At 37.9% G+C, this 12,766-nt stretch overlaps 1 protein-coding gene and 1 non-coding gene across 8 annotated transcripts in view; both read right to left on the bottom strand.

Annotated features, from left to right (window-relative positions):
• The window catches only part of NRG1 (neuregulin 1), a 960,018-nt gene that overhangs the window by 125,196 nt on the left and 822,056 nt on the right, over window positions 1-12,766 (bottom strand). For 5 of the 7 annotated variants that reach the window (XM_070408361.1, XM_070408360.1, XM_070408362.1 and 2 more), the window contains exon 5: window positions 12,242-12,292. The exons of the other annotated variants lie outside the window; for them this stretch is intronic. In XM_070408361.1, coding sequence (XP_070264462.1) covers window positions 12,242-12,292 — 51 coding nt within the window. The remainder of the gene's footprint in view (window positions 1-12,241; window positions 12,293-12,766) is intronic. 7 annotated transcript variants of the gene reach the window in all.
• Window positions 2,500-2,606, bottom strand: LOC139007780 (U6 spliceosomal RNA). Its single transcript, XR_011470942.1, has one exon. It is a non-coding gene; the product is annotated as a U6 spliceosomal RNA (small nuclear RNA).

Here is a 12,766-nt window from a genome sequence, read left to right as displayed (position 1 = left end):
GCCGTTCAGTCAGCAAAGATATTCTTTTTATATATCTTGTTTATGTCTACCCTAAATATCATAAGCATTCCATTAGCATTAACCCAGTGATTAATGCATAGATGATGGAGTCAGGTTCTAATCAGTGATAATAACTGCCTACAACTATTTCCCTAATCGTTCATCTCCCAACTCTTTTTCTCTGACTAACAAAGACATGCCTACCAAAGTCTAAGGGTTCATGTAGTTACAGGAAACCAGATGCATTATTTAGAAGGATGCAGAGGCTAGAATCTTCGGCTCTGCCGCTTACCCTAGCAGTAGTAGACTCTAAGCTATTGGCAATAGGAGCCTTGCCAGTGCATTAGAAGATGAGATGGAAGGATGGCTGCCAAATAAAATAGCTAAGTAATAACAAATGTTAAAGAGCCTTGGGGGTTGGAGGGAGTCCTAGCTCACAGCCGAAGACAATTCAGATCGCCAAGCTTCCGCATCGATGCAGAAAGGAGAGGCATAATCCCAATTAATTCTTTGTGTCTTCACCTTCTTGAGTGCTCGCTTTTTAATTACAGTTATGCATTCTTTTTTTTTAAGTTACTATAGTATCTGTATACAAATGGGAAAATTACAACTGGTATAAAATAGGTGTGGTGCAAACTATCAGATGTCAAGTTCAAGTGTAATTAATTGTGTATTTGTATTGTCTGCCCTAGAAATTCATATCGTTGTTTTAGTGATACAGAACAAATGGGTAGTTTTGCCATTGGATTTCAAAGAAAAAAAAATGCATCTACAAAAAAAGTCACAATTTCTTATTCTTCGTGTGTTCAAAACGGATCTATTGTTACAGACAGATACCTGTCATGGCTTTAAGTAGAGTTTGAGATAGTGCCATCCAAGTTTTATCTTGTGTTTAATCATTGTCAGTCACTTGGAATTTACACCACAGTACAACAAAAGGCTGCATGCAGCAGGGGATGAGAGTGCCATCTTCACTGGAAACTGACAAAAGAAGTCAATCCAAACACAAAAAAAGAGAACTTACTGCAGGAATTATTAAAACCAAATAGCCTGTCATATCAATCTGAAATTTAAACAAAAAGCTATAGTTTTTATTCTGTATGTCAAAATTGATCTGAAAATTAACATCAAAATCAAGGAAGAAGTAGCTGAGGGTATGTATCACATATTCTGTTTATTCTTTTCTTTGAATAACCTGAGTTTCAGATATTTAATACATACACCTTTTATCTACCATAACATGCTCAGCCTTCTCCCTCCATCCCCGAAGTGTGTGTACTAGAGGATAAAGGCGAAGAGGTTCATGGTATTTCTTCAAAATTATCCAAGTACCAACCAAGCAATGTATTTATGTAAATACATAAGCATTCTAGTTTTCATGCCTTTTATCATAGTAAATATGTGCATATATTTTTGTACCTTACTCAGGAACCTTGATTCATAAAACTGACTTGGTCTAAGTAAACTCATTAGGGAAAAAGACCATTGTTAAACTTAGCTGCAATGACCATGTGCCCTCTAAAGAGAGTCGCATGATTGAGGTCATAAGAGGAGCCCTCTGAGGGTTTTCCTTTCACCCTCTACTTCTATTGCCAGTGGGTGAAAAGAACTCAGGACATGGAGTCAGAGGTGCTGGAGTAAAACCCTGCTTCTGCCAATACCCACTATATAAGCTTGACAAATATTAAATTGTCTCAGTCCCTCAGTTTCCCCACCTGTAAAATGGGACTGTTTTATTTCATCTATTCTCAGATGAAAATACCTGACACATGGTAGGTGCTCATTAAAATATTATGTCTTTTATTACAATGATTATTTTTAGTAATAATAAAAGGAAACTCAACCTTATTAATGCTATGGTGACATTCAGTCCCTTTTGTCCAAATAAGTGACTGACTTTTCAGCACCACAGGGTGGAACAGCGACCAACCAGTTAATATGGGTATTTGCAGGTATCTACACTAATAAAAGAGAAACATGCAAATTAACCATCATTCCATCACTCCATCACTCCACCACTCCGCTACACCCACCAGCCAATCAGAGCGAGTATGAAAATTAACCCAACAAAGATGGTAGTTTATTTGCATGTGCAGGCGCAGAGCAAAGACTGAAGATGACTGAAGATGGCGGCGGCCACAGACCTGGAGTGAGCAGGAGGCTTGGGTTGCTTCCGGCAATGGAGGAAGCCAAGCTTCCAGCCTGCCCTAGGCTGCACTCAAGGAGGGGCTGGGGGCCTGAGTCACCGAGGGTGACCCAGGCTTCCAGCCAGCCCTGGCCTCTGCTCAAGGAGCTGGAAAAAGATGGAATTTGTTTTATACTTCTAATTGTCCAATATTTCCAGAGGCCACTTGAACTTGTATGTATATATATGAAAGCCTGGGGCATGGGTGTGGAGGTGGGCTGGAGGAGACCAATGGGGGGAAAAGGGAGACATATTTTCAACAATAATGATTTAAAAAATAAATAAAAATAAAAAGGAGGGAAGGACCTGTGACATTTTATTTTATTTATTTATTCATTTTTTGTGTCATCCCTGCACAGGGGCCATGCTAATCTTCTCTGTATCATTCCAATTTCAATACATGTGCTGCTGAAGTGAGCACAGACCTGTGACATTTTAAAACTGAATGACATTATACCTGACCCTATTTCTCATGAAGACTCTCTCTCTCCACCAGAGCTTCTATTAGACTCACTCTTCAGTGTGCTTGTTACTGAAAAGATCACAGCCAATATTCTAGTCCTTTAAAAAAAAACACAAGCATAAAGTTTTACTATAAACTTGTTTCTATACTGTAGTGGATGTTATGTTTCATTTTTACTTATTTTTTTCATGAGGCTGAACAGTTTTAAATCTCAGTCCCCTTTACCTGCACAGTAAAAAGGATTTCAAAGGTCCCAACAAATGCCTTGTGTGCTCCCCAGTCACTTACTTCCTTCCTGAAGCTTATCTTGCTTTCACACACAGTCTCATTTGCACACACAAGGTAATTCTCTTGCCCCCCATAATCTATTTATCCTACAACATACTCAAGGACTCTTTGTATGGTTTATTTTTGCACAGATAACTTGAGGAAAATCTGAACAAAGATGCATTTCTGCTTTGGAGCACTAGGGACATGAAATTAAGAATGTGTCATGAGGATAGCAGAGAAAAAATCCATCTGGATCAATTAAAGGCAAATGTACCAAAATGTGTAAGAAAATCTATACGGCCACTTAAATAATTTTCTCTCAGATACATGCAAGGCTATTCCATTTCATATTTCTTTCAATCATATCACATTTTTATCATAAAAAAATACCCTGTCTGACAAGGTGGGTTCCACCTGGTACATTTCATTAGAGGTGGAACATCCTAAATTTTATAGCTTTTTTTGTTGATTGTTTGTTTTCGAAAAAAATGTAGCAACTTCATTCTCAGAGCACTGTAGACTAAACATTATAAATCAAGTAGCAGAAACAGGGCCATCAATCTTTAACTAAATTTACCACTCGCTATTTGACCTTAGTTGTTACTTAGCATATCCCTATCTATATTTTACTTTTCTGTTATTGAAATGGACAAATTAATAGCCCCAAATTCCTTTTAAAAATGAAATAAAAACTTATAAAATGTATCATTACAAATAAAAGTTCTTGCAATATTTAACAAAGGCAATCTCAGTCTGTTTCTCCCTCCTTCTCTCCCCTGTCACATTTCTAAAAATAAAAAAAGCTTAATATTCACTGGAAAAAAAAAAAGCTCTGAACTATCAGAGCGAAGAACAAAATGATAGGTCCTGTTTAATGAACAAATCAACCTACACACCAAATCTTCCATATAAGAGATAGTTTGGATTTGAATGAAGATGAGCACAGCTTTAGGCTAGAACCCACAATGGCCCATAAAACTGGTTATGAAGATTTAGCTGACCTCTGGTAAACAGAGAAAAAAATGAAAAGTGCCATTCCAGCACTTTTTTGGTGATTAGTTGAACTATGCATACAGAGTGCCTTTATTAAAGAAATGAATGAATGCTAGATGCATTATAACAAGAATAGGGCAGAGAAAAGTGGGAGATGACCACAGAGTCATCACCTTCTTAGGTTTAGTGGTGCTATCTATGATGCTCACAAAGCCTCCATCAGTGCAATCTCATACTTATTAGTAAGATCTGCTGAGTTTTCTATGCAATATTAAATGGAATGGGCTAAACATGCCTCTTCCATGTTGAAGGGAGGGGAAGGGAAGGCAAGCGAAGAGAAGAGGGGAGAAGGGAGGGGAGGGGAGGGGAGGGGAGGGAAGGACACTAATCAACATGCAATTACTCTGGTGAAGGAAACTAGTAGCTTTTCAAAATCTGCTTAAAAGGACCTGGATCAAGTGCTTTTTGACTTTTAAGTTGAAAGAACATTTTACAGATTTCCAAATGCTTTCCATGCATTCTAATTTGAAAACTGTAACTTTTTAAAAAACTTTTTATTTATTCCACAAAAGCATGAGTTCTTAGATTAAAAAAGAGGACATTCCTAAGAATGATTATAATGAGCTCATTGGTCCTAATAAAGACTCTTTTAAAATTAATTTTCAATTGTCTTCCATTTTCTACCTCATTATTTAAATGGTGACCCTGCTTTACGTGTCTGCCCAATTAATTCTCAATAACATTTATGTTTAATTTTCCTTTTAAATTCTCTGTGACCGATACCTATTTTCTGATTCTTCTGAAGTTAGCTGTAGAGGACCATGTTGGTTTTGCCTGTCTAGCCCACTTTCCCCTTCTTCAGAGACAGAGCCCTGCACTCTGTAATGAACCTATAGCATGCAGTTCCCAGGAGGCTAAGCCCATCTGCCTCACCAACCCAAACACACACAGGGCTGGATATCTGACCTTGCCCTGGCCCAAGCAGAGTCATTAATCTCCCTGGATACAGTAATTATTTCAGGGGCAGGCATTTGATGCAAGCAGAGCCAATCAGATTCTCCCTTAAAATTTGCTGTTTGGATAAGGGAGTAGACTGTCTCCCTGTAGATTATGAGCTGAGGGATACAGGCTTAGAGATACCAGCAGCTATCTCCCTGTCAGGCAGAGAAAAGCCACTGAGAATGAAGTTAACATTTGTAGAGAAGCAAAGCACAAAGACTAAGAAACAATCCTGTGATATCTCTTGATCCTCTGGATCAGGCTGGGCCAGCTTTATATGTAAGCTCTTGGAGTTGACTCTTAATAAATCACCATTCAGCTTTTTTGCTGTTTTATTATGCTGTTCCCTACTCCTTCCTCTATGCTGTTCCTTTGTTATTTTATTTTTTGGAAATGGGAAAGCTGTTTCTTATAGCATTCAGAGACTTTTCATTTAAAGGCCTCTGTTTCCCTCTTCTTACTTCTCAGATCCCTAAAAAACTTGGGGAAAAATGAAGAACGAAGAAAGCCACAAAGTTCAGCATAAGAAAATTTATCAAAATCTTGGCAGCTCTGCCCTCCTAGATGCCTCCCCTGCCTCCATTCTCTTACCTCCAATTCACTATTTCATTACTTGTTTGTTTGTTTGTTTGTTTGTTTTTGTTAATCCTCACCTAAGGATATTTTTCCACTGATTTTTAGGGAGGGTGGAAGAGAGAGGGAAAGACAGAGAGAAACAGTGATGTGAGAGAAACACATCGATTGGTTGCCTCCTGCACCCACCAACCAGGGCTTAGGACCAGGGGAGGAGCCTGCAACCAAGGTACATGCTCTTGACCTGAATCAAACCAGGGACCCTTTAGTCCATAGGCTGACACTCTATCCACTGAGCCAAATGGGTTAGGGCTCTACTTCAGCATTTTTTAAAAATTAAAACTATTTTATATATAATCCATTTTACTAATCTGTCTCTGTGATGAAAACAATTACTGTAGTTTTAATACTTCTCTTAAACAGAAAACATAAAAATGTCCTTCCCTCTCATAGCTAATATACAAAAAGATGGAAGATATTTTTAAAAATTCAAGTAAAAAGTACCCATGAGAATAAAATACAGAGAAATAATTACTCCAGGTCTAATAATTTTCTACGAACAGATTTAGCTATCATGCAAATAATTTCCAGGATTTGTAATATCATACAATAAATTAAATAGTAGTTACTCTGAACTAATGCAACACATCTATTCCAAATATAAACTGCCACTGAGGAAAATCTGCCTCTTTGATGAAGATGAGATTCCCATTAAAACAATGGCTCTATGATTATTCCCATCTCTGTGAACAGCATATTTGGAAAAAGACCACATCATTCTCAAAGTAACAAAAGCCAAAAATCAGTCACTAAATGATTCTAGACCAATGTCTCTGCCTCATTTTATAGTATTAACCCCTTGAATTGTGTTGCCATTAACTACATTAACTAAGGGCTGCTCTCCTGTCCATTTCACTACCGTGTAGATTGTGACAAGTGTACTATTTCAGTAAAAGTTGGCTTTGGGATAAATGTGATTGCATTCCTGGAATATTTATAAAAATTCCATCTTGATGCCTTTTGTTTTAAAACGAGAGGCCCGGTGCATGGATTTGTGCACTGCAGGGGTTCCTCAGCCTGGCTTGTGGGGATCAGGCCAAAACCAGCTCTCTGACATCTCCGGAGGAGTCCCGGATTGTGAGAGGGTGCAGGCCAGGCTGAGGGACCCCACTGGTGCACCCTTCCCTCTGAGATTCATCAGTCTGTTCCATGTTTCCATGGCTGTGGTTTCCACTCCTGCGTTGAGCGTCTTTCCCCTGGTGGTCAGTGCGTATCATAGCTACTGGCCGGTTGGCTGGTTGGCCGGTTGGCCGGTCGCTTAGGCTTTTATGTATATAGATGGCCTAACCTTGAGCTAGCTGTATGGATCCCATAAGACTTTGTAATAAAAGATGGTAAGATTTAAAATCAGAAGATTAAGGTTTAAATTTCTGCTCTACTGTGAATAAATGATTCAATAAATAAAACTATGCCTTAGAATATATACAGTATGTACAAATATCAGTTATTTATATATACATAGCACACACATATAGTTGTATGGTTCAAAAGAATAATTTTATAGAAAGCTAATTTCAACCAAATACAAAAGGTTAATTATGATTTAGCTATAAGCTTGATCAAAAAATTTGAGATTATCTCGTTCAATGGTGGAATGCAATGAGAGACATTGAATGACTTCAGAAAGGGCAAAGGCAGAACTGAAGTTGCAGGTAGTACTAAGAAAAAAGTAAGATATAGTCATTTACGAAATGAACAAACTGAACGTGAAGGTAATAACCCACCTGAACATATGAATGGCTGTGATATACAAGTGCCTACTCTTGGTTCACATAATACAATGGTATTATCTTACACATCAGTAACCAACTCTAAGCAACCAGAAAGACCAGCTGGACAATTCCCTTTTCAAAGCATGCTTTTATTGATATATGATGCATGGTAATTTGTCCACAATAGACAGAGCCACCACACCCTTGAAAACGCCATGTTTATAAAAATCTGGAAATACAATTTGCATTCAATTAGAAGTCACTCTCTAACAGAGACAGGACAGAAGTCATATTTTGCCACCAATAAAGATCTGAAATTGAAATGCTATTTTTCCAGCTGAGAATCATTTAGCAAAAGTCTGAGCAGTTTCCTCCACAATGAAAGCAGGTAAGTCAGTTACAGCTGCAGGTGGAATATAAGAACTATAGCTCTAAATCTCACCAATGGGCCAGCAGATCTGGTCTAATCTAATCAATATATATTACTGTGTTGTTCCCAAGTGAAAAACACTGTGTCTCATTATAACCAAAATGTCTCTGTAGACAAAAGATGTTTTTTATTTCCCCTTCGGCTAGCTCTTTTAGGTGCCAAATTAAAGATTGAATTGTTCATTTCATTCAGAGATTTCAAAGACAACTTCCTGGATAAGTTCCTTTAAAATGCAGCCTTAGCTGAGAGTATGTAATATTGTGAAAAGACCGTGATTTCTTGGCATAGAACTTTCAGCAGCATCATTTAGACTGAAAATCATTAACTCCTTTCCTCCTCCAACAATACAGATATCGTCCTATATTGTTCACATAAGATGCAAAGACTCCCCAGAGTTCCATTCTCCCTTCAGGGCCACATCACTCTTTTAGGCACTGGCTCTCTTCCTTACACAGGGGAGACCACTGAACAGTAAAGCTCTGCTGAATGGGTCACATTCATGTCCCCCATTAGGCTTGCCCAGTATGGGTGTGAGATGCACAAGATGATACAGACATAGAAACTGAGTCCAGGGAGGATAATAAGCGCCTGAGATTATACAGTCCTTTGCAGCAGCGGTGTTTAGACTTAAGAGCATGAATCCTTCCAAAGTGTGTGTTCTTTCCATTTCCCTCACCACGGGGCATGCTTCGATGTGGAACATAAAGATGACAAGGGCTCAGCTGGTTCCAGGCAATGCGTTTACCTTAATCTACCAAACACGCTCCCAATCCACTTTGTAGCAAAGAGTACTCTTCAGTCTATTCTCAGAATCTCATTCCTTTTAACATTAAGTTTATTTTTCTCTGAGGCCACTAAACCTCACACATCATTGTATTGACTAAGTTTGAATCCTGCTTGTGTGACTTTAGACAAAGACACATCAGTTTCATCACATGGACAATGGATAAGGCTTTGTGAGAACCATGAGCCATCATTCACATAAATCACCTAGCCCAGTGCCTGGCACACAGTAAGCCTTCCATGAACATTTGCTATTATTATTATTATTATTATCACTATTATTATTATTAGAAACATATTTTACTACTAAAACTTATCTTTATCTTCTTTCTATTTCTGTTCATTAGGCTTTTCATTTTTGTTTTCCTCATTTATACATTAAATTGGAATGGATTGCGCTTAATTCAGTAAAGTGGTTGGTATAACAATTGTATTTTTTACAGCATTCGACAAAATTGTCGGCAAAATGGGGTCATGGGCAGCTGGCACTTGAGAGAGAAGTCATTAAGGTTTATTCTAAAGAATCCGTTTACTTTTTTGCTGATTCCGTGTAAAGCAGGAACAAGATTGTCCAACTGTTTGCTTTGTAAGGTTTATGTTCTTCTTCTAAAACCTGTCACTTATATGTAATAGAACACTCATTTAGCAAACTGACTATATTTTAAATCGCATATGGACTGATTTATTTAAAAAATAATAAAATAAAATGAGAAATTATGTTGCTCTTTATCAGGCGGTTATTATAAGAGTCTTTAAAAATTATAAATAATGATTCTAAAAATAGTGAATGTACAAGTTCCCAATTTCAAATAAGAAGTGGTTAAAATTTGCCTCGCAAAGAGAAGGGTTATTAACTTTGATATTCTGCCAATATTTATGGAATGTTAGGAAAAATAAATACAAAAGGGACAAAAGTGATAAGGTTTTTGTAAATGAAAAATAAATCCCTTAAATACTTCCTGTCAAGAATGATTTCTTTATTGTTACAGTGATTGAAAATTTTATTTTTAAAGATTTTAGATTTAAATTTTTTTAAAAAAAATTCTGAATAGTATTTAATGACATGGGAATAATGCTATTATATATTAAGTAAATTGAGGGAGAATGGGTAAGTAGAAAGCCAGAATGAAAAACACTCATTAGAAGAAAATATACTAAAATATTAGCGATGTTATTTTGAATAGGTAGATGGGTCGTTTTTATTTTCTTCTCCCTGCTTTTTCTATTCCAACATGAAGAGAAAAGGAGAACGCTGGGGAGAGACAGCATGTTGGCAGAGAAGACCGGCCTGGCTTCCCAGGCAGGGCATCAGCGGGGCCAACAACATAAACCACTACTGCTGAACCCTCTCAAAAGGGGCCCGGCAGGGGAGGCTCTCAAACAGGACTGGCGGGAAGAGGACGCGTCCCTACAAGGGTGTGCGCATTGGTACCTGAGAAACTGAAAGGGAACTAAACACGGCACCTTTTTCACTCTGAAAAATGACCCAAAACGGCACCATCATTATTAAAACATAACAGATTTGCTGAATCCATACTCCTTCAGAGCGGCTTTTCAACATTTACTATAGAAAACGCCAATGTCAACAGTTCAAAGAATGTAGGCCACACAGACATGACTGCATTGCAATAGCATCGTTCCTTTCTGGCTGAAAGTAAATATTTGGGGCTGATTATTTCTAACCCATGTGAACTCTTCCAAGGCCTTTGACTCTTACATATTTTGAACATTGAAGTCCAGCTTATGGCTCTTGCTGATTCTTCAAATTTCACCTCCAGTCTTTACTAAACAGAGATACGTGTGCGTCACAGCCCTCTGCACTGCAGAGTTCTGCATGCTGCCGCCTTTAAATGAACTGAGAGCCTCACCATGCTTCTACTGTTCTAATCAAGGCTGGACTTCATCCTACCACTACTGATTTATATTTTCCAATCATAGAGCATATTTCATGAGATTAAAAATGTATTAATTAATCAATTCAACCATATTTACTGAGAGCCTACTCTGAATGGAAAGGGATGTACCAAAACCGTACACTGAAATATTTTAACATTATGGTACACAAAGCCTTCTTTCTGTGTCTTAAAACCTTTACCAAATATCAGGAACTAATTCTGCTGAGAGTTAGAGATCAGAGTCAGGTTTCAAAATTATTTTCTCTCTCAACAGTATTGCAATGAATAGAAATGTAAACGGAGAGATTCATTTCAGTTCCCTAAAGCTCTGGAAAACCAAAAGAAATATTTCTTCCATTCCATAATTACTCGGCTATGCTTAAGGATAGCATCCATCGCCCCATTAATGATAGCATGAAGGGTTCCAATTACAAGAGTTTCAATAACTGTATTCAATGAATCATGCAGTAGAGAAATTATTCCCGGGGGGGAAAAAGCACCAAAAAGAAAAATCTAGTATTTGCTGTTGTATAATAAGCACTCAAAGATATAAAACAAAGCACAACATGATTCCTTAATACTAGTTAGCTAAAATCTACATAATTATACTAAGCTTTTCATACGGAGAATTAAATAACAACTATCCCAAACTCCCCAGACGGATTATCATTTTGTAGTATGTAATGAGTGCCCTTAGAATTCAGAGGAAGCCAATTTAGTCCTTCCTAGCACTTCATTTCCTGTTTGATCTTACTAGATTGCTGTCATCAATCCAGTTGAATGATGCTTTATCAAGCTAAAATGTAGCCAAAACATTATACTTCATGCAATAAAATAATAGGCTCACATCACATCATTACAATTCTGGTACCACCAACCTGAAGGGAAACACTTTAGGTCAAACTGGATCTATTTCAACAGATTTGCAGTACAACTAAAGTTGCCAAAAGTACAGACCTTCTTTTCAAGGGCTTCCTACCATGCTGTGAGCCAAAGGAAACTGTTCCTTAAACACTCTCCAGGTTGGAGCTGAATAATCAGGAACATCTATTTATTGAAGAGCTTAGCAAACTGAGAAATGGTTTTAAATAAAGAGCTAACATACGGGAGAGAAAGACTGTAGTTATAAGTTTTATTGTCAAGGTCTGATAAATTCCCCTGTCGGATATCACAATTTAATGCTATGCTTTTCAGAATTTATAAGTATGAAAACTATTTTTACTAGTCCTTGCTAATAATGCCTTCAGTTCCCCTGACATAGCACGAGGCACCAATCAGTCTCACAGTTGTAGAACTGCATAAGCACAAAGCGCACTTAACATTCAACAGATGAAAACTAATCTGAGATCTTGCCCAGGGACTTCTCAAACATTTTCATAATTAGTCACTTGCTATCAAACTTGAATCAAGGGCATCTATATATAGTTTCCTTACTCCATCGCAGCAGGCTTTACATGAGAACTGAGGAGCTCTGGACCCGGGGCCCCAGACAGCTGCGTATCCTGCCGCAGGCAGTTGTTGAAGGCATCAAGACACACTTAGAAAAACACACACACGAAAACCACAATGTTCTCTATTGCTCACCCAGAACTAGGCCTCTGAGGCTATTCGTTATTTTCCAACATTTAAAGATACTACATTATCCTAAAATGACCGCGTGTGTGGTATCTCTTAATATCCAGATGTATCTTAAGGGGAGGGAGTATCTAGTGGACCCCAAGCATAATAGGGAGCCATTTCGATTCCAAACAGCAAACACCACCTGCTTCCAAACTTGATATACTCCATAAGGGCAGAGGGTGGACGCAAGCAGGACCTTCGGAAACAGACATTGTTTGGCGTTAAAAACCAGTGAACAGAATATTTAAATATACTTACAGGAAGAAGTATTTGCTCCTTCGGTTGTTACTGATATTCTAATGGGAGACTCTATAAAACATAAGAGTGGAATGAGGCTTTATTGAGTCATGCCACTTGGATTCTTACATTAGAAACCGGCCAGGCTTAGGTCTCATCGGGAAAAAGAGGACTAGAAAACAGTGCAACAGAAAAGCTGAAGCATTTCCAAGTCCAAGGAAGATATATGCAATATTCAAAGACAACAAAGGAGAATGTCTGTAAGTCCAGAGCCAAAGACTTTTCAAAGAGATGAAAATGGAGTGGGTCCATCCACAAAGATCGCCCACACCAACTGCTGTAGGCACTTTCTAGAAATACTAACAGAGCCACCATACCGGTGAGATAGACAAGTCCTTCTCTGATGTGCGGTCTGGATTTTTAAAAACATTAAACCAGAGAACAATCCCCATATTAAGAGAGAATGAAAGTCAACTTTCATGCACAGAGAAAATAGAAAATAAAAGAAGAATGAGAATATTTTCAGGCAACTTGGTCTGCATAAAC

The sequence above is a fragment of the Myotis yumanensis genome, unplaced genomic scaffold (assembly GCF_028538775.1).
Source record: "Myotis yumanensis isolate MYYU_CA2020_CCGP unplaced genomic scaffold, mMyoYum1.0.hap1 SCAF_3, whole genome shotgun sequence".
NCBI classification, from domain to species: Eukaryota; Metazoa; Chordata; class Mammalia; order Chiroptera; family Vespertilionidae; genus Myotis; species Myotis yumanensis.
Note: the sequence above shows the minus strand (reverse complement) of the source record. Positions and strands in the feature narration are given on the sequence as shown.